General features: G+C 47.3%; 1 protein-coding gene across 1 annotated transcript in view; it reads left to right on the forward strand.

Moving 5' to 3' along the window:
- Window positions 1-21,648, forward strand: part of CDK5RAP2 (CDK5 regulatory subunit associated protein 2) — a 97,037-nt gene that overhangs the window by 47,176 nt on the left and 28,213 nt on the right. The window contains exons 19-25 of the mRNA XM_087704645.1: window positions 6,730-6,825; window positions 9,125-9,309; window positions 11,974-12,436; window positions 14,677-14,908; window positions 15,902-16,012; window positions 18,393-18,951; window positions 20,948-21,180. Of these exons, the coding sequence (XP_087560771.1) occupies window positions 6,730-6,825; window positions 9,125-9,309; window positions 11,974-12,436; window positions 14,677-14,908; window positions 15,902-16,012; window positions 18,393-18,951; window positions 20,948-21,180 (1,879 nt within the window). The remainder of the gene's footprint in view (window positions 1-6,729; window positions 6,826-9,124; window positions 9,310-11,973; window positions 12,437-14,676; window positions 14,909-15,901; window positions 16,013-18,392; window positions 18,952-20,947; window positions 21,181-21,648) is intronic.

The following is a 21,648-nucleotide window of genomic DNA, read 5'->3' on the forward strand; positions in this document are numbered from 1 at the left end:
ACAAGACCGATCGATCCTGGGGAGCCCTTCTCTTCACCTTGAGCCGGGGTGGGGGTGGGGGGTTCAGCGGGAGGAAATTTGACAGTTTGACCGCCAAAGAGCAGAAGCTGAAATGTGGCCTGACGTGGAAATGTATATTTTTCCAACGTTCGGCCAAAGTGAACTCCAAAGCACCTGAAGGCAGGACAAGAAGCAACGAATGGAAACTAATCGAGGAGAGAAGCAACCTAGAACTAAGGAGGAATTTCCTGACAGTGAGAAAAATTAAATACTGGAACGGCTTCCCTCCAGAAGGTGTGGGAGCTTCAATACTGGATGTTTTCAAGAAGAGGTTGGACAACCCTTTGTCTGAAATGGTATAGGCGCTCCTGCTTGAGCAGGGGGTTGGACTAGAAGACCTCCAAGGTCCTTCCAACTTTGTTATCCTGTTATACCTACTCATTTTGGAAAGGAGCTACCGAGCATGCAGGCCCTGGCCTGTAGGCTGGCGGCCCCTCCAGCAGTCGAATCGGAGGAGGAGGAGGAGGCGTGAGACTCAGAGTCAGCATCAGGGTAACCTGAGAGCTCCGAGCGGGAAGAGGGAATGGAGCTGTCAGAGAGAGAGAGATAGGGGCGGACCCTGGGCCATCTGTCAGCCCTCAAATGGAGAGTCAACAGCCCCCATGTCTGGAGGTGACTGATGAGGAAGAGGAGGAACAGCTAGGTCCAGTGCCTGACACCAGATGCTCAGAAGGCAGAGGAGAGGAGACCAATGGAAATCTATGGGCCGGCCCTTGGGAAAGAAGAGCTACCACTGCTAGCGAGACCTCACCCTAGCTCTGGGGATAAAAGGCAGGGGGCGGAGATGAATAGATGTGGCAGACAACTGTTGTGGCCCAGCAGGAGCCGTTGGAGCTGCCACCAGACTCCGACAGCGAGGGGCCCTATGAGTCGGCCCTGGAGTATGTGGAGGACTCTGGACAGGGTTCCGACTCCGAGCAGGGCGCAGAGAGACTGGTTGGCCACCAGGTGGCGCCTGAGCCTTGGATCAGTGGGGAGGAGGCAAGGGAGAGTGATCCAGAAACCAACTGTGAGTTGTTCCTGGATGCACACCATCGAAGAGCTAATAGGCGTCAAGAACAACTACGTAATTACAGGAGATAATTACACTCAGCTGATGGTCATTAGGCTCCTCTCCAGACTATAAAAAAGACTGCTTGTGCCACACCCTTCTTGCAGAAGTCAACACTTTGACTAAAGAGAAACTAACTTGGCAGGCTGGATTGCTGCCAAGGTTTGTTTGAATTGCTGCCAAGGTTTGTCGGACTTGCTGCCAAGGTCCTTATCTGTTTGTTTACTTGGCTTTCAGCCACCGAGATTCTGGTCTTGTTATTAAAGGACATTCCATTTAAGCTTGTCTCGGCTTTTGTTACTGGACGGAGGAGGGGGGTCAGAACAGACAACTATTTATCTCCCTGCTGGACAGACTTGTTAGCCTGCGAGAGAAACGTTTTGCCAGGGCTGCTTGCAGTCCCAATAAAGGAATCTTTTGAGTTCACTTCAGAACAGTCCCTTTCTTCTACAATGCCACTTTGAACCCCATCAAAACGAGAACCACCTTGGAAGTCCGCTTCACCCACTTTGCTCGCCCGAAAAGGTGGAAGACCGAGTCAGCCAGGAGGAAGATCAAATCGCTTTCACCTCATGTCCTTTTCTGCAGTCTTGCCAACGCCTGTGTGAAATCGGCCAAGCATCTTTGGCGCGAGCCATCCATTAAGAGCACGGGCTGGCTGTAAGAAATGTCATTGATCTAAGCAGGCGGAATCCTTGACACGGTCGAGAAATTTCGAGGCAAAGCCGACATTTTCTCCCTCTTATCAGAAAACTGAAGCGGAAGCCGCTGAGAATTGAAATTACATTCAGAGTTCACCCACTGCCTTGGGCAGCCCTGATTTCACTGTTGCAAGTCTTCTCCCCCTCCCCCCTTTAAAAAAAATAATACAGGTATTTCTCAAGTTACGAATGTAATGGAGCTTGACCATTACCTTCGTAACCCAAGGATTCGTTGGAGTGAATCCCGTAACTTGAACGTGATCCCTGCCTGCTTTTGCCTGCGCATTCGCTAATCAAATGTGTGGGATGTTAAGTGGATGAGGTATCTCAGGGTGGGGAAGGCCATGCATGGGGGATTAGTGATATAGAAAATATACAAGATATATACAAGGGACCTTGGAGGTCTTCTAATCTAACCCCCTGCATAGGCAAGAAACCCTATACCATTTCAGATAAATGGTTATCTGTTCTGACCCCCCTCGTCCTACACCAACACACACTCCGAGCCAAAGATAAGTTATGGCATTTAATTAACAGACAGACAGGTCCTTGGCAGCAAACTGGCACAGACAAGCTTGGGCAGCAATCCAGCACAGATAAGGCTTGGCAGCAATCCAGCCTGCCAAGCTCACAATAATGTTCTCCGACATTAGTTCCTGCGTTGACTTCTGCAGGAGGGGCGTGTGCACAAGCAGTCCTTTTATAGTGTTGAGAGGAGCCTAATGACCACCAGCTGAGTGCAATTACCTCCTGTACTTGCGCAACTGTTCCTGACGCCTATTAGCTCTTCGGTGCCGTGCATCCAGGAACAACTTACTGCTGGCGTCCGGCTCACTCTCCCTTGTCTCCTCCCCACTGGTCCAAGGCTCAGGTGCCTCCTGGTAGCCAACCAGCCTCTCTGCACCCTGCTCAGAGTCGGAACCCTGTCCAGGGTCCTCCACATCCTCCAGAGCCAACTCATAGGGCCCCTCGCTGTTGGAGTCTGGTGGCAGCTCCAACGGCTCCTGCTGGGCCACAACAGTTATCCAACATCTTCTTAAAAACTTCCAGTGTTGGAGCATTCACAACTTCTGAAGCTGAACTAACTGTCCGGAAATCTCTCCTTAGTTCTAAGTTGCTTTTCTGCTGGATTCCTGTGTTTCCCTGAAAATAAGATAGGGTCTGATTTTCTTTTGACCCCCCAAAAGAAGCGCTTGGCCTTATTTTCAGGAGGCTGTATTATTTTTGAGGTGCAGGAGGCGGCGAGTGTGGTCACCGCATGGCTGCTGCTTTGTTGCAATATTTTCAGGGAGGGCTTATTTTGCGGGGAGAGCTTATTTTAGTCCATGCATTCAAAAGCCCAATTGGGCTTATTATCCGGGGAGGTCTTCTTTTTGGGGAAACAGTTTCTATCCATTGCTTTTTGTCCTGCCTTCAGATGCTTTGGAGAAAAGCTTGACTCCCTCTTCTTTGTGGCAGCCCCTGAAATACTGGGATACTGCTACCATGTCACCCAGCGGTAGGCTTCCCATAAACTAACAACTGATTCACCCAGAATCGAAAATATGAGGCTTTCAAGAAGAGGCTGGGCTGCCATCTGTCAGCAATGGTGGACGGTCTCCTGCTTGGGCGGGAGGTTGGACTAGATCAGTGGTCTCCAACCTTGGCAACTTTAAGACTTGTGGACTCCAACTCCCAGAGTTCCTCAGCCAGCTTTGCTGGCTGAGGAACTCTGGGAGTTGAAGTCCACAAGTCTTAAAGTTGCCAAGGTTGGAGACCACTGGACTAGATGACCTACAAGGTCTCTTGCAACTCTGTTAATCTTAATCCGATCTTAATCATGATCCTCCAGAACAATTCACTCTTGGCTCGCGAGGGATTACGGAAGTTTGACGTGATCCAGGGGGGGGGGGGGGAAATAAATCTTTAAATTAAAGGTCCCAGAATGCAGAAAATTATAACCTTCCTTGGAGAAACCTCCTAACTGTCTTAGTTTATAAAGGATTTTACGTTTTGGGGGAAAAGGCAGAGCTGTGAATCTCCCGCCGTTTCAGTTGCGGATTCTGCATGCAGGTTTAAACCTTTGGAAAGAGAACCCAATCATGGCCTTCCCTTGGGAAAAAAAAAAAACCCGCGTTGATTAATGAATTCTGCAGAGATCCAGAAAGGCCTAAGGGGATCAAGACGGGTGGCATCTCTTCTTTTCTTAGCCTGGTGGCGGAACCTCTTTCAAAATCAAACTTTGGGAGAGCTGCTCCCTTAATTTTATTGGTGTTTCATTAAGCGAGCAGGGGAAAATGGCTCTCCGGGGAATTGGGTTCCCTTAAGCGGCGCCTGTTAAAGTTTCCATTCAACGCTAAATGCTATAACATATCAAGGAATTCCGGCAGATCCAGATATTACAGATTAACAGAGTTGGAAGGGACCTTGTAGGTCATCCAGTCCAACCCCAGGCCCAACCAGGAGACCCTACACCATTTCTGACAGATGACAGTCCAGTCTCTTCTTGAAAGCCTCCAGGGATGAAGCTCCTACAACTTCCGAAGGCAGCTTCTGTTCCATGGGCTGATTGTTCTCCCTGTCAGGAAATTTCTCCTTATTTCTAGGTTGAATCTCTCCTTGATCCATTTCCATCCATTATTCCTTGTCTGGTCTTCAAGTTCTTCGGAAAATAGTTTGACCTCCTCCTCTCTGTGGCAGCCCCTCAAATATTGCAACACTGCTCTCCTGTCTCCCCTGGTCCTTCTCTTCACTAGACTAGCCAGGCCCAGTTTCTGCAATCATTCTTCATATGTTTTAGTCTCCAGTCCCTTAATCATCCTAGTTGCTCTTCTCTGCACTCTTTTTAGAGTCTCAATATATTTTACAAATTGGAAGGTACCTTGTAGGTCATCTAGTCCAACCCCCTCACCTAAGCAGAAGACCCTACACCATTTTTGACAGATAGTGCAGTCTCTTCTTGAAAGCCTCCAGGGATGAAGCTCCCACAACTTCCGAAGGCAACTTCTGTTCCATGGGTTGATTGTTCTCCCTGTCAGGAAATTTCTCCTTATTTCTAGGTTGAACCTCTCCTTGATCCATTTCCATCCATTGTTCCTTGTCTGGTCTTCAAGTTCTTCGGAAAATAGTTTGACCTCCTCCTCTCTGTGGCAGCCCCTCAAATATTGCAACACTGCTCTCCTGTCTCCCCTGGTCCTTCTCTTCACTAGACTAGCCATGCCCAGTTTCTGCAATCATTCTTCATATGTTTTAGTCTCCAGTCCCTTAATCATCCTAGTTGCTCTTCTCTGCACTCTTTTTAGAGTCTCAATATCCTTTACAAATTAACAGAGTTGGAAGGGACCTTGTAGGCCATCTAGACCAGTCCAGTCTCTTCTTGAAAGTGATGAAGTTCCCACAACCTCTGAAGGCAACTTCTGTCCCACTGGTGGATTGTTCTCATGGTCAAGAAAATTTCTCCTTATTTCTAGGTTAAATCTCTCCTTGATCAGTTTCCATCCATTATTCCTCATCTGGCCTATGGAAAATAGCTTGACCCCCTCCTCTCTGTGGCAGCCCCTGAGATATTGGAAGACTGCTCTCCTGTCTCCCCTGGTCCTTCTCTTCACTAGACTAGCCAGGCCCAGTTCCTGCAACCGTTCTTCGTATGTTTTAGCCTCCAGTCCCTTCATCATCTTTGATGCTCTTCTCTGCACTCTTTCTAGAGTCTCCACATCTTTTTTTCACTGTGGCAGAGGTGGGTTCCTCCCAATTTGGCCCGGATCGGGCGAACTGGTAGTAGCAGCCGTGAGAGGCTCCGCCCACATGCCCGGATGCTTATGCGCAGAAGCGTCATGCACACCTAAACTGGTAGTAGAAAAATTGGCCACCCACCACTGCATCGTAGCCACCAAAACTGGATGCAGTACTCGAGGTTAGACTTTTGAAGTCAGCGCTCAAACAAGGAGTGTGACTTTCTTTTGGTATTGGTCAATTTATAGTGGCGTTATGGTGGATGAAGAAAAAATCAACTTTGGTCATCTGTTGTGTTTGTGTGCGGAGGTTACAGTGCCGGCTAGGAAGGCTCCATGGGGTCTTCTAAGGATGACGTGACTTACTAGAAGTTGTGAAGAAGTCTGTTGATGACGTGACTTACTAGAAGTTGTGAAGAAGTCTGTTTTACTCCACCTGGCTTGTGGGGATGGTAGATAAGAGGATGGACATGGGAGAGGAAGTCGACCTATTCTCCTCGTCTTGCATGCTAACTCTGCCCACTGCCAGCAGTTCGATCCTTACTGACTCAAGGTTGATTCATCCTTCCATCCTTCTGTTGTTGTTAAATGAGTACCCAGATTGTTGGGGGCAATAGGCTGACTCTATAAAATGCTTAGAGAAGGCTGTGAAGTGGTATTTATGTCTACTTGCTATTTCTTCCTTCCATCCCTTCCTTCTCTCCCTCCCTTTTCTCCTTCCTTCCTTCCTTCCTTCCTTCCTTCCTTCCTTCCTTCCTCCCTCCCTCCCTCCCTCCCTCCCTCCCTCCCTCCCTCCCTCCCTCCCTCCCTCCCTTGCCATGGTGGGGCAGTGGTTAGAATGCAATGTTGCAGCCTAATTCTGCCCACAGCCAGCAGTTGGATCCTGACTGGCTCAAGGTTGACTCAGCCTTCCATCCTTCCAAAGTGGGTCAAATGAGGACCAGATTGTTGGGGGCAAGAGGCTGACGCTGTAAACCGCTGAGAGGGGGCTGGGAAGTGGAATATAAGTCTTAAGTGCTATTGCTATCTCTTGGGCCAGCGCTGCTGCTAAATAACCTCGTATCTGTTCCTCTTGTTTGCAGGCGTCTCTCTGTTTTCCTTCCTTTTCTTTTTTTAAGGCATTACTTGTTTGTACATGCGTCATATCACTCGGTTTCCTTTGACCAATGCAGCCTTTTTTGTCATCTCATTCCACGCTTTTGTGTAGCTTCTTGAACGGACGGAGGAAAGCCAGACTCTGCTGGGGGCTTCCGACGAGGAGGCGAGCGCGCCCAGCTGCGACGGTCCAGAGACTCTGAGCGAGGTGGGAGTTGATTGGCCTGTTTTTTAAGGGTTCTCGCTGATGGGAGGTGGGGACGGGGGGCTGGTACGAAGCTCCGAAGTTCTAGTGAACTTCTCGGATGGTCCTTCAAAAATAGGTTGGGTTTGAAGCTTCATCCTCTTTGGTGGCATGAAGATAAGTTCCTCCCCTTCTCTGCCCACCACTTCTCTCTTCCCTCTTCTCCCGCTTTCTACCATCTTCTCTCTTCTCCCTTCTCTCTTCTCCCTTCTTACGTCTTCTCCCTTCTCCCATCTTCCCCTTCTCCCTCCTCTCTTCTCCCTTCTTCCCCCTTCTCCTCTCTTCTCCCTTCTTACGTCTTCTCCCTTCTCCCATCTTCCCCTTCTCCCTCCTCTCTTCTCCCTTCTCCTCTCTTCACCCTTCTTCCTTCTCCATTCTCCTTTCTTCTCCTGTCTTCCTCTCCTCCGTTCTCCCGTCTTCCATTCTCTCTTCTCCCTTCTTCTCTCTTCTCCATTCTTCTCTCTTGTCCCTTCTCCTCTCTTCTCCCTTCTTACGTCTTCTCCCTTCTCCTGTCTGCCCCTCCTCCCTCCTATCTTCTCCCTTCTTCCCCCTTCTCCTCTCTCCTCTCTTCACCCGTCTTCCTTCTCCATTCTCCTCCCTTCTCCCTTCTTCACCTTCTCTCTTCTCCCTTCTTCTCTCTTCTCTCTTCTCCTCCCTTCCCCCTTCTCCCATCTTCTCTCTCCTCCCTTCTCCTCTCTCCTCCCTTCTCTCTTCTTCCTTCTTCTCCTTTCTTCTGCCTTCTCCTGTCTTCCCCTTCTCCTTCTTCTCCCGTCTTCTCTCATCTTCTCCTCCTTCCTCCTTCCTTCTCTCTTCTCCCTTTTTCCTCCTTCTCCCTCCTTCTCCTTTCTCCATTTTGCCTTCTCTTCTCTTCTGTTCCTTCCCTCCCTTCCCCCATCCCATCCTTGACCCAAAGGGGGCACCCATCACGGGCATTTCTGCTTTGGTTGTTGAGTCACAAACCCCCATGTTGGCTCAACCAAGACAATACCATCTCCAAGTCCGCAAGGCTGCATTGTATTGTAAGTGTCCCAACTCTGGCATCCTGGAAAATGAATCTTATGTTGGACATTATTGCAGGGTGTTAAATTTATATTTACCAACAAAAAAATAAAGGGAGACTAGTATAGATCTATTTCAAGCTATTTAGCTCTCGTCAGCTAGCTGTACCCTTCTGAGATTCGAACCCGGGCTGCTTACATATTAGGTAGATATATTAACCTCTAAGCCACGGGCACTCTTTGCTTTGTCCGCTATACCAGTGTTCTGACCTAGACTTCCCAAGATCATGAAGCCCACTCCTCGTCCTGATAAAACCCCTTTTATTTAGGTTGAAGGGAATTCCTCTCCAGCAAAGTCCCGGCCAAGAGTCTTTCAAGAGATTTCACAACTACAGGCCTTTAGCAGGCTTGGAGAGCAGCCAGGCCGATATCTTCCAAGCTCCATGCTGTAGCAGCAATTACTTGTCAAAAAGTCAGGAATAGAACTTCACCCTAATGAATTGAACTCCTCATTGTCTCCTGCAAACTCCACTCCCCAGTTGCTTCTCTTTTATTTCCTCCGGGAGGGGCCATTCATCATCCACCTGTGGCCTTACTCCCAAGTCGACCCTTGATCTTTAGCTGTTCCCTTCACCTGGCAACTCTGTGCATGCAACACTGGGAACAGGCTCAAGCTGTTCATCTGCCTCACTGATATCTGACTCTGAAGGCAGCTGATAACTGTCAGACGGCCCTGGCCCCCTCTCTGCCTCCGACACAGAGCCCTCATCAGAGCCTTCCCCGGACTCCAGGACTGGCCCATCTTCCTCCCCAACCTCCTCACTGCCTGAGTCTGCCACCAGCTCCACTGGCAGTCCACAACAACCAGTTTTTTTTTTAAAATCAGGGCAACCTGGTCTACCCAAAGTTATTATTACAGGGTCTTTCTCTTAGGCCAGAGTCGATAGTGATGCTCAAGTTATCCTGTCTCTAGAGTGGTAGTCAGATGTGTTTACACCAGTGGTTCTCAACCTTCCCAATGCCACGACCCTTTAATACAGTTCCACATGTAGTGGTGACCCCCCCCAACCATAAAATTGGTGTCTTGGTACCTAAGACCATCGAAAATATGTGTTTTCTGATGGTCTTAGGAGACCCCTATGAAAGGCTCGTTCGACCCCCAAAGTGGTCCCAGCCCACAGGTTGAGAACGCTGGTCTACACATTTCCTTTCCATCAGTCAAAGAGCAAGGCATATTCCCCCCCCCCCTTTTTTTTCCCCATCAGATCATCCTTTTGGATCCTCTGGATCAACCGTACAAGACGCTGAACCCACCAGAGTTTGAACCCGAGCCGGTTGCCGGCAAATACTTTGAAGGGAGCCCAGCAGCCGACAATGGTGATTCGCGGGAAGAGACTCCTTCGCCTGTGTGCCTTCCGGATGAAAACGGAGTGGCGGAATTAGAATCTCGGTGAGTGAGCAGCTCAAGACACGGCAATTTCTGAGCTCTACTGAGTTTTAAAATAGACACAGACAACAATAGAAAAAGAAAGGGAGAGGAGAGAATGGGAGGAAGACGGGGGAAAGAAGAAAGAGGTAAGGAGAGGACGATGGAAAGGAGCAAAAGAGAAGGAGAGAGGGTAGGGAGAGGAAGAGTAGGAGAAAAGGAAGGGAAGAAGGAAGGGGAAAAAGAGAAGGGGAAGAAGAAAGAGGTAAGGAGAGGAGGGTGGAAGGGAGAGAAAGAGAAGGAGGGTAGGAAGGGGAAGAGTAGGAGTAGGGGAGAGGTAAGGAAAGAAGGAAGGGGAAGGAGAGGGTGGAAGGGAGAGAAAGAGAAGGAGAGAGGGAAGAGAAAGAGAGCAGTAGGGGAGAGGTAAGGAAAGAAGGAAGGAGAAGGAGAGCAGGGAAAGAAGAAAGAGGTAAGGAGAAGAGGGTGGAAGGGAGAGAAAGAGAAGGAGAGAGGGGAGGAAGAGGAAGAGCAGGAGAAAAGTAAGGGAAGAAGGAAGGAGAAGGAGAGGAGGGTGGAAGGGAGAGAAAGAGAAGGAGGGTAGAAAGGGGAAGAGTAGGAGTAGGGGAGAGGTAAGGAAAGAAGGAAGGGGAAGGAGAGGGTGGAAGGGAGAGAAAGAGAAGGAGAGAGGGTAGGAAGGGGAAGAGGAAGAGCAGGAATAGGAGAAAGGTAAGGGAAGAAGGAAGGGGAAGGAGAGGAGGAAGGAAGGAAATAAAGAAGGGAGGGAGGGAGAAAAGGAAAGGAAAACAAGGAGGTGTTACAAAAGGAGGAAGGGATGGTAGATAAAGCAACCCAAACTGTATATTATAACCTATGAAATGAAATATATGAATGTATAAGAATGACAAATGTAAAGAAGGAGAACAATCATGTGAATGTATACTTAAAATGGTACGTAAGAGAATAATAAAAAAAAAACTGAAAAAAAAAGACACGGCAATTTCGCCGGCCGTTCTCCTTCTGGAGGGGCGAAGGAAAGCAATTGCATATTTTTTTAAAAAAATCATAAAGATTTTGAATGCAGTGTATCGTCAGGGCATATCATTTTCAAAAAAGCAAAGAAAGAACAAAAAGAAATATTAACACATATACCAATAACGACAATAAAAGTGCGACAGGATAATTTTAACTAGATTTCTTTTTATATTAGTTTATTTGTAATTCTGTTAATTTTATTAGCATATTTATATGCTAATATAAATGAACAGAATTTATATACATGTGACCGGCATGACTAAACGCATGGAACACTGTTACCTTACCATAGCCAGTGGCTAAGACGCTGAGCTTGTCGATCAGAATGGTTGGCAATTGGGCGGTTCGAATCCCCAGCGCCACGTAACAGAGTGAGCTCCCGTGACTTGTCCCAGCTTCTGCCAACTGAGCAGTTTGAAAGCATGTTAAAAAACGCATAAAGACGCCTCCCTCACTCCCCTGGTTATGTCTAAGTTTTCCCTAAAAATAAAAGATAACGTAATGCGCAAGAAAGATGACGCATCATTGGAAGGATGGGGCATTACGTCGCCCTTTTCTTCCCTTGGTCCCTGGCTGGCACAAAGAAAGGTATTGTTCTGTATGAATTAAATATAAAGGTCGTTTATAATTATAAAACAGACAGGGTGATGCAGTGACTAAGACACCGTGCTTGTCAATCAGAAAGATCGGCAGTTCGGCAGTTCGAATCCCTAGCGCCGCCTAACGGAGTGAGTTCCCATGACTTGTCCCAGCTTCTGCCAGTGTAGCAGTTCGAAAGCACGTTAAAAAGCACAAGTAGAAAAACAGGGACCACCTTTGGTGGGAAGGGAACAGCCTTCGGTGTCCCTTCGGGCGTTGAATCATGCTGGCCACATGACCACGGAGACGTCTTCGGACAGCGCTGGCTCTTCGGCTTTCAAACGGAGATTAGCAGTGCCCCCTAGAGTCAGGAATGACTAGCACAGATGTGCAAGAGGAACCTTTGCCTTTACTGGTTTTCTCGCTAATCTTCCGCCCTCTCATCTGACTCTTTTATTTTTTATCAATATATTTTTATTCTTTTTAAACAAAACAACACATACAAATCAAAGCAAGAGAAGAACAAAGAACAACTTTCCTCCATTTCATCTAGCATGTTGTTTAGTTACAAGTTTTTGTGCATCAATTCTTAAGTTTAGGATTAATATCCCTGGTTTACATTAAACATAACTGGGTATTTCACTGTCATTGAGCATTAATGTGTTCAAATTACCATTAATATTCTTTCATTTGTAACAATCCTTGTTTCTTTAAATTCATAATTATCTATCAAATGAATCTTTAAAGTATTATAGTATCACCTATCTCTAAGGAGAAAAAGCAGAGATTAAAACAAAGAATTCCCATTAATTTATAATATACATTCATATTTTCAATTGACCATAATGTCACCAATCATCCAGAGTTCCAACAATAGTTTTCCATTAATGATCATCTGACTCTCTTTTGAGGTGGGTTGACACAAAAAAGGAATTCATTCAGGCTTTATGATGAGCCAGGAAACTGTTTGGCAATCGGAGTATTTGTTTTCTTTACAAATGTTTGGTGTTTTCTTTTTTTCAATTTTGTTATTTTTCTCCCTCTGTTCCTCCTTCCCCCCTCCGCTCTCTGCATAAGAAGCGGACAAAGACCGAGCAAAGCTGCAAATGAGCCGCTGGATCCCGAGAAGATCTCCGAGCAAGGCAGTTTAAGCGATGATCTGGAGAACAAAGAGGAGGGGGACCTCAAGCAGCTGATTATTCAGCTGAGAGCTGAACTCGAACAGCTGATGCAGACCAACATCTCGCTGAAGCAGCAAGGTGAACCGCAGCCCACCCCTGGAACCGAGGACCCCGAAAGCACAAGCGAGTCGAACGTGGAGACCGAATCGTCCAAAGTGGAAGTGAAGGACACGGCTACCCAAACGATAATCGGGCCGGGGGCCGCCGCATGGCCGAAGCACGAAGGCAAAAAGACGCCAGTCTCTGAAGACGCAGCCGCCCCCCAATCGTCTCGGTTTGACCAAGATTGCTTGCAGAGGTACGTCTCGGGCAAGAGCGATCCGCAGAAGGCTCCCATTCAAGTTGGCAAAGCGAACAAAGTGAGTATCAATGGATCGGGGTTAAAGGAGGGGGTCCTTGGTGCTCTCTGAGCTTGGTGGTTTTCTTGCGGATGTTTCATAACCCAACTAGGGGACATCATCAGAGTTAGAAGAGAGTGGGTTTAGAGAGAGGAGGAGGGGAAGGAGGAAGACATGGAGGAAGAGGAGGAGGAGAAAAAGAACTATGGGCTCCTTGATACTCTCTGAGCTTGGTGGTTTTCTTGCAGATGTTTCATGAATCAACTAGGGAACATCATCAGTGCTAGAAGGGAGTGGGGTTTGTGGAGACAGGAAGAGGACGGAGAAAGCGAGGAGAAGGCCGTGATGCCATCCCAATGGAACGAGGCCCTCCGGCTCTTCGCCACCAGTGGCGCTTCCCTCCAGCCTTCGGCCAAAGCCCCCCACCAGGAGGCTGAAGCAGACCCCAAGTCAGAATTTCTGCCCCCCACAAAAAGACCCCGAAGGGGGAGACTCTCTGCAGCAACACAAGCGTCCATTGCACGTATCCATCCCAGGGGTCGTAGTTTGAGGATCCCTGATTTAGTGCAATATTAAAAAATGCAAATAATTTTTCTGCGGACCCCCAAAATTTTCTCCTGGACCCCCAGTTGGTGACTGCTGTTTTAGAGGACCTCTGGTTCTATTTTTCCTTCTCTTTCCCTGTCTCTTCTCACCCCTTATTCACTGAGTAACTGAGGCAAAGAGATGGCTCTTGCCAGAGACCTCCACTCAAGAGGGTGCCTTCTGGGGAGGGCCTTGTCCCATCACTGCCCACCCAGAAGAAATTCTGAAGCCGTTGGAGTAACGTTGGTTCTAGCTATTATGGTCTTTTAGCCATTATTCTCTATTACAGCTAATCAGTCCCTGGTAGAGCATTGTTCCTGAACATCCTTAATGCCCAGAAATAACCAGTAATTTTCATAGTTACTGCAATATTCAGGGGTAATTTCTTAAGTTAATGATGCATGGGGTGTCGACGGGCTTCCTTAATCATTTTTTTTAAGAAAGATCTTTCTGAATTTGCAAAGGGATCAGACGAAAAAAAAGGGAAGGGGGAAGATAGCTGGGTTACGAATTACATTTTATAAAATCTATAGCCATCCAGTTTGTTCAACTTACAGGGAGTCAGTCCTTCTGCCACAGTTGAGCCCAAGAGAGTGAAAGTGAACTCTGCCCCGTTTTATGACCTTTCCTGCCACAGTCGTTAAGTGAATCATTGCGGTTGCTAAGTCAGTAACATGGTTGTTAAGTAAATCTGCCTTCTCCTCGGAAGGTCGCAATAAGTCAGAATGAATAGAATAAAATAGAATAGAATAGAATAGAAAAGAAAAACAATTAGAATAGAATAGAAATCAGAATAGAATAGAAATCAGAATAGAATAGAAATTTGAAAAGAAATTAGAATATAATATAATGAAAATTAGAATAGAAATTAGAATAGAATAGAAATTTGAACAGAATAAAAAGAATAGAATAAAAGTTAGAATAGATTAGAATAGAAATTGGAATAGGATAGAAATTTGAATAGAATAAAAAGAATAGAATAAAAATCAGAATAGAATAGAAATCAGAATAGAATAGAAATTCAAAAAGAAATTAGAATACAATATAATGAAAATTAGAATAGAAATAAGAATAGAATAGAAATTAGAATAGAATAGAAATTAGAATAGAATAGAATTCTTTATTGCCAAGTGCGATTGGACACAAGAAATTTGTCTCTGGTGACTAATATATGCAAGCAACAAGTGACAATCATGATCATAATCATAAAATGATAATAAATCACCAGAAGGCAGGACAAGAAACAATGGATGGAAATTAATCAAGGAGAGAAGCAACATAGAATTAAGGAGAAACTTCCTAACAGTGAGGACAATCAACCAGTGGAAAGGCTGGCCACCAGAAGTTGTGAGTGCTCCATCAATGGAGGCCTTTAAGAGGAGACTGGGTGATCACTTGTCCAAAATGGTATACTACCTGTATTAGAAACACAAAAAAGAGAGTGAACGGGTAAACATTTTTCTCCCGTTTTGCAGCCCTGGAAGGCTGAGTTTTCCCTCCCTTCTTCTCCAGTTGGGGTGCACCTTCCCTCACCCCACATCCCCAGACACAAAAATGCACCCCATTTTTCTCCCCCTCAGCTGGTCCTGGATTCCCTCCGACTGTATTTGATTCCTCCTTCCAGTCTCTTTTGATGCGCCGTTTAAATCCTTTCTTGGTCTCCTTGTTTCGTTCAGAGCAACTCTTGCTACCAGCCCAAGAAATCGCGCTTGCCTGTTTTGCTGAAAGCCTCCAGATCCCTGGGGAGCATCTCCTTAATGTCCCCACTGTCCAGGCCAGACCAGGATTGTGTCTTCACCCTGGACCAAGGCCCGAAGGGAAGGCAGTGGAGAGAAGAGGCCCAACAAAGTGAAGCCGAGGGACACGGGTCCCTCCGGAAGGATGTACGAGAAGAAGACAAACAAGCAGGTATGGGGAGATGTTGTTGTGGCCCGCCAGCAGAGCTGGCAGCAGAGTCAGACAGTGAGGAGGTTGGGGAGGAAGATGGGCCAGTCCTGGAGTCTGGGGAAGGCTCGGACGAGGGCTCTGCATAGGAGGCAGAGACGGGGCTGAGGCCGTCTGGCAGTTCTCAGCTGCCTTCAGAGCCAGACAGCAGTGAGGCAGAGGAACAGCTGGAGCCTGTTCCCAGTGTGTGTATGCGCAGAGCTGCCGGAAGAAAAGAACAACTCAGAAATCAAGGTCGACTTGGGAGTAAAGCCACAGGTGGAAGGTGAATGGCCCCTCCCATAGGGAATAAAAGGAGCGAAAGGGGAAGGGGCTTTTGCAGGAAACAATTTGTTTGGTCGTTAGATTCATGTCAGGAGTGTGAAGATCTGTCCGTGAATCTCGGAGACTCTGTGCCCAGCCTTTCCTTGCACCGCAATATACTGAGGGACGTGGTGGCTCAGTGGCTAAAACACCGAGGTGTCGATCAGAAAGGTTGGCAGTTCGGCGGTTCGAATCCCTAGCGCCGCATAACGGAGTGAGCTCCCGTGACTTGTCCCAGCTTCTGCCAACCGAGCAGTTCGAAAGCACATTTAAAAAATGCAAGTAGAAAAACAGGAACCACCTTTGGTGGGAAGGGAAGAGCGTTCCATGCGCCTTTGGCATTGAATCATGCCGGCCACATGACCACGGAGACGTCTTCGGACAGCGCTGGCTCTTCAGCTTTGAAATGGAGATAAGCACCGCCTCCTAGAGTCGGGAATGACTAGCACATATGTGCAAGGGGAACCTTTACCTTTAATGAACTTAGTATTTAAATCCTGTCCATTTCCCCCTTAAAAATAGAAAGGAGAAGAGGAATTTAAAAAAAACAGCAACATTCCCTTCCCCCCCCCTTTTCAATTTTTTTTTTACATTTTTAAACATTGTCATTTCCTGGTCTCCTAAACTCAATATATCGCCTGCCTATTTCTGCAGAAGTGTCGGCCATCCAGCCAAAGATCTTTGAAGCAGATCTTAACTTGCCCGGTATCCAAAGCGCTGGCCAAAGAGACCAGGATCGGCGTATCAGCAACCCAACCCAAATAGGTACAGTTTCCCCTTGTTTGAATTTCTGCAGCTCCTACAATTTTTTATTGATTTTTGCACAGGTGCAATTTGCAGGGGGTGTAATTGCCAACCCGCAAAAAAACAACACCACCAGGTTAAAATAATTCTGTTATTTTCTGTTAAAATATTCTGTCTCCTAGTTGATTTTTTTTTTTTTTTGCCGCCGTTAATTGTTCCCTCCCCAGCTGCTGTTTGCAGTTTTGGAAAAGCAGCTTCTGAGAATTAACTTTTATTTTTTTTTGACTCGTCAGCGGGATTCACGAAGCCGGTTAATGCATATAATTGGAAGGTATAGCTTCCCTCTTGAGCCGGCAGCGATGAAATTTCTCTGATCCTCTCTGTAATTTTATTTTTAAGTGGCCATCGAGTGCCTTCTAATAAGCACATTTTGTGAGCTACAGATACCTTCCCCCCCCCCCCCCCGTTTGAATTTCTCGGGACGTAACCGAACAGCTTAAAGCGGTTTGTACGTGAGATTAATGATCACGGAGTTTAAAAAAAAAAAAAACACCTGGTATCAAATTCTCCATTCCCTCTTGCTCAACATCAAAGAGACCTCCAAAGTTACCCCATCAATCATTTCTTTCCGTGGCAAAAACGGAATAACAAATAGGAAAGAGAAAGTGGCTGCATACAAATGCAAAAGCGAAATTAAGGTTCTTTTAAAAAACAGCAACAACATGCAATTGGAGATTTGTTTTAATTAGTCGAAGAACTACAGGTAGCGGGGCCTGAAGGTGGCAGGTTAGAATTTGGAAGGTGCAGGTTGGAGGCTACAGCCCCCCCCCCCTCCTCCCCATGGAAGCTCATTAAATGAGTTTGTGCCAATCGTTCTCCTTGAGCTGAGCTTACAGCTCGGAATCGGCAACTGCCGAAAAGAAATTGGTGGCAGGGATGGGATGATAGATGCTATTTTAAGCTCCTGGAAGCAAGCTGGGATAGACATCTAAGAGGTAAAGAAATGTAAAATGGTAGTAATGGAAGAGAATATTTGTAGCTCAGAGGGGTCCATTGTGCTCTTTGAGCTGGGCTGTTTTCAGATGTTTCATAACCTAACTAGGTGATGTCGTCAGTCTAGAAGGGAGTGGGGTGTGCTGGGAGGGGGGGGAAAGGAAGAGGAGAAGGAGGAGGAAAAGAGGAGGACTATGGGGTCCTTGGTGCTCTCTGAGCTGGGTTGTTTTCTTGCGACGTTTCATGACCCAGCTAGGTTACATCATCAGTGCTAGGAGGGAATGGGGTTTGTGGAGAGAAGGAGGAGGAAGTGGAGGAAGACTGTGGGATCCTTACTGCTCTCTGAGCTTGCTTTTTTTCATGCAGACGTTTCATTACCCAGCTAGGTAACATCATCGGTGCGAGAAGGGGTTGAGGTTTGGGAGGAGGAAGAGAAAGAGGAGGGGGAGGAGGAGAACAACAACTGTATAGTCCTTGGTGCTCTCTGAGCTTGCTTGTTTTCTTGCAGACATTTCATTACCCAGCTAGGTAACATCATCAGTGCTAGAAGGGAGTGGGGTTTGCAGGGAGGAGGAAGAGAAAGAGGAGGAGGGGAGGAGAAAGAGGAAGCGGGGAGAAGGAGGAGGAGGAGAACTGTGAGGTCCTTGATGCTCTCTGAGCTTGGTGATTTTCTTGCAGGCGTTTCATAAGCTAACTAGGCAACATCCTCAGCGCTAGAAGGGAGTGACTCTTCTAACACTGATGATGTTCCCTCACGGGGTGATGAAATGTTTGCAAAACAACAATAAACACAACCGAGCTCAGAAATCACCAAGGACCCCACAAATATAAAACTGTTCATTTCCCCTCTTTCTTCAAACAAACCATAATTTCGGTTGAGTTGCTGGAGTCAATCCATGGGAAGAACAACCCCCCCCCCCGCCAATTCAAGACCCAATAACTGTAACCTTTAAGAGTGTGGGTTCAAGTCCCCAGTTTATCGGGCATGCAAAGTCACATGATTCCCCCCCCCCCTTGCTGGAAGGCAGAAACCACCAGTTTTAACACTGTACACTAGAAACTTAACAACCTCAAACAAATACACAGAATAACAGAATAATGGAGGGGACCTGGGAGGTCTTCTAGTCCAACCCCCTGCTCAAGCAGGAGACCCCATAACAATGAGGGCGAACCTTTTCTGCACCGAGTGCCAAAAAAAAGAAATGCGCAATCGCAAACGCGCGCCATAGGTTTCCCTATAGCCTTTCAGACAAATGACTGCCCAGCCTCTTTTTAGAAACCTCTGCAACCACAACTTCTGGTGGTGAGCTGTTCCACGGGTCAATTGTTCTTACTGTCAGGGAATGCTTCCTTAGTCCCAAACGGAGTCCATCTTCGGTTCAAATGCATTTGCCTTTTTCCGTTCCAGAGACAGACAGGTCCAAACCATCCTCTTCGCCAGAGCTTCGCTCCCCGCTCAGTGTCCCCGAGAAGCAGTACGGGGACGCCGTGCCCACATCCCTGGGGGGCAAGAAGAGCGTTTCCTTTAAGCAGAGCTTGCTCAGCTTCGAAGCCTTTGACTGCGAGTCCGTGAGTGACATCGAGGACCTGAGGCAAAGAATCCGGGATCTGAAATCCGTGGTGGAGAAGTACCAGGTGCTGCTGATCCACTTCAACCTGATCGAACCGCCTCCTTCCGGAGACCCTCTGGATCCCGTCGGGAGCGACGGCGAGAGTCCCACGTCTCCGGCAGGGTTCAAGGAGAGCGAGCCGGAATTGGCCAGCTTCTCCAACGAAACGCAGCCGAAGGAAGGCGCCGAGGATTCGTCCGGATCCGGTCCCTCCAACAACCGGACCGTCCAGAAGCTCCGGGAGCTGTTGTCGGAAAACGAAGCCGAGCTTGAGAAAGAGCAGATGGCCAACATGAAGCTGGTGGATGAAGTCCATCGTCTGCACGACAAGCTCAAAAGCCTTGCGCCCCGGGATGAGTAAGTAGCAGCCGCTTGGCCTTTGGAGAAAAGGGATTGGGGGTCCCTGCAAAACAACAACAGCCATGGTTATAATATAGGTAGTCCTCAAATGTACGACCTTAATTCATCCCCCAATTTCTGCTCTAAGCGAGATGGTCCTTAAGCAAGTTTCTTGTCTCCCTTTTATGACCTTGTGAAGCCTCGCTGCAGCGGTTAAGTTAGCCCACCCGGTCAGTAAGCAAATCTGGCTTCCCCCATTGACCTTGCGGGTCAAAAGGTCGCAAAAGGGGACACCCCCCCCCCCGGGACACTGCCACCATCATAAATACAAACCAGTTGCCCAAGCGTGTGGATTTTGGTCATGTGACCATGGGCAGGGATATGCTACAATGGTCGTAAGTGTGAAAAATGGCCATGTGACTTTTTTCATCGTAACTTTGTATGGTCACTAAGCGAGATGGTTGTTAAGCGAGTTTCTCCCTCCTTTTACGACCTTGTGAAGCCGATCGCTGCAGCGGTTAAGTAAGCCACCTGGTCGATCACCGAATCTGGCTTCCCCCAGTGACGCTGTTGGTCAGAAGGTCGCAAAAGGGGACATCCCCCCCCCCCCCCCGGGACACTACCACCGTCATAAATACAGACCAGTTGCCCAAGTGTCTCAATTTTGAACACCTGGGGCGGGGTGTGTGTGCTATGGTGGTCGTAAGTGTGAAAAGCGACGGTAAGTGACTTTTTTCATCATAACCTTGAATAAACTAAGCTAATGAGTACAAAGACAGGGGCGGGTTTCGGCAGTTGCTACTGCTGGTTCGCTCGTGGGCGTGCTCGCTTGATGCGCCGTTCTGCGCAGAAGCCTGCAAAAAAGATGGTGGTGCCCACGGCGCCACCTGGAGAACTGGTTTGGGGGCGTGACAGGACCCAGGTTGCCGGACAGGTAGGAAGATGAAGAAGTAACAGAGTAAGTCATAATACGTGCAACAGCATTCTTCTGACCCAGCTCCCCAAACATGACGAACTGCAGTCTGAGGTGAACTCTCTCTAAACGATCACAAAACGGACTGTTGTAAACCGAGGACTACCCGTCTTGGGTTTTGATGTTTTTAGGGTTTTTTTTTTGGTAAGCTGCCCAGAGTCACTAAGAGCGAGCCGGCGGCCGTACCCATTTTCTAAACAAAATAACGTATTTTTCAGAGTATGAGACACACCGGAGTGTAAGACGCAGCAAGGTTTTGAAGAGGAAAATAAAAAAAAAATAGCAATAGCAATAGCAGTAGACTTATATACCGCTTCATAGGTCTTTCAGCCCTCTCTAAGCGGTTTACAGAGAGTCAGCATATTGCCCCCAACAACAGTCTGGGTCCTCATTTCACCCACCTCAGAAGGATGGAAGGCTGAGTCAACCCTGAGCCGGTGGGATTTGAACCGCTGAACTGCTGATCTAGCAGTAGCCTGCAGTGCTGCATTTAACCACTGCGCCACCTTGGCTCTAAAAAGTTTATGCACTCTGCAAATCTCCCAAAAATGGACTGTTTTTCACGAAAAGAGGCCCGTTCTCCCCCCCACTCCAGGCATGAATAGTGTTTAGGGAGCTTGCAGAGTGCTCCTGGGGGGGGTGGGTGGGGGCAAAAACAAGCAAAAATCGGCCCTATTTTCATTAAAAAAAGTTCATGGATAGCCTTTAGGAAGCTTATAGAGTGCTCTTGGGGGCTGGGGGGGATAAAATTGAGAAAAAAATGCGCCAGTTTTTGCTCATTTCTACCCTCCCCAGCCTCCAGGAGCACTCTATAAGCCTCCTAAAGGCTATGCATGGCCATTTTGATGAAGGAGGCGGGAGTTCGGGACGCAAAAAAATGCTGTATTCAGTGTATAAGATACACCCAGATTTTCACCTTCTTTTTTTGTGGGGAAAAAAGGTGCGTCTTACACTCCGAAAAATACGGTAAGTAACACTCATTTAGAAAGAGGGTGGTTTTTTTTAGGGCGCTTGGCTAGAGCTGCTGCTTCTGTTTGGCAGGCCAGATTTCTCGGTCGGCCTGTTGCTTCCCGAGGAGTCCCCCCAGCGCCAGAAAATCCACGAGAGCCACAACATTTGCGCCACCTACCGGCAACACCTGTCCAACTTGATCCGAGCTTTCGAAGATCTCCTGCGGGACAGCGAGGTGGATTACTACATAGCCGAGAGCTTTCGGGAGCAGCTCAACCAAAGCGCCCAGATCTTCGAGAGGCTGGAGCACCAATGCCTTTATGGTGGGTAGCTGTCACCTTCTCAGCGATGGTGGTGGGGTCCATTCTTCTGGTTTTCTCTCCAGGCTTCACCCCATCCCATCATGTTCTGTTGACCCCGCAAAAGAAGGAAAAAAGACAATGGACAATTTAGAGCTTTCCCAACCCTTACCTTTCCCAACATCATGCCATTTACAGACAATGGAATGGAGTGGAATGGAATAGAATATAGAACAGACGAGAATAAGGGAATAGAATATAGAATAGAATATGGAATGAATAGGAATGGAATGGAATAGAGTAGATATTAGAATAGAATAAATATTAGAATAGAATAAATATTAGAATAGAATAAATATTAGAATAGAATAAATATTAGAATAGAATAAATATTAGAATAGAATAAATATTAGAATAGAACAAATATTGGAATGGAATGGAATGAAAATAGTAGATATTAGAATAGAATAAATATTAGAATAGAATAAACAA

Source organism: Thamnophis sirtalis, unplaced genomic scaffold (assembly GCF_051295495.1).
Source record: "Thamnophis sirtalis isolate CommonGarterSnake01/CBP01778 unplaced genomic scaffold, rThaSir2_p1.2 scaffold_2, whole genome shotgun sequence".
Lineage (NCBI taxonomy): Eukaryota > Metazoa > Chordata > Lepidosauria > Squamata > Natricidae > Thamnophis > Thamnophis sirtalis.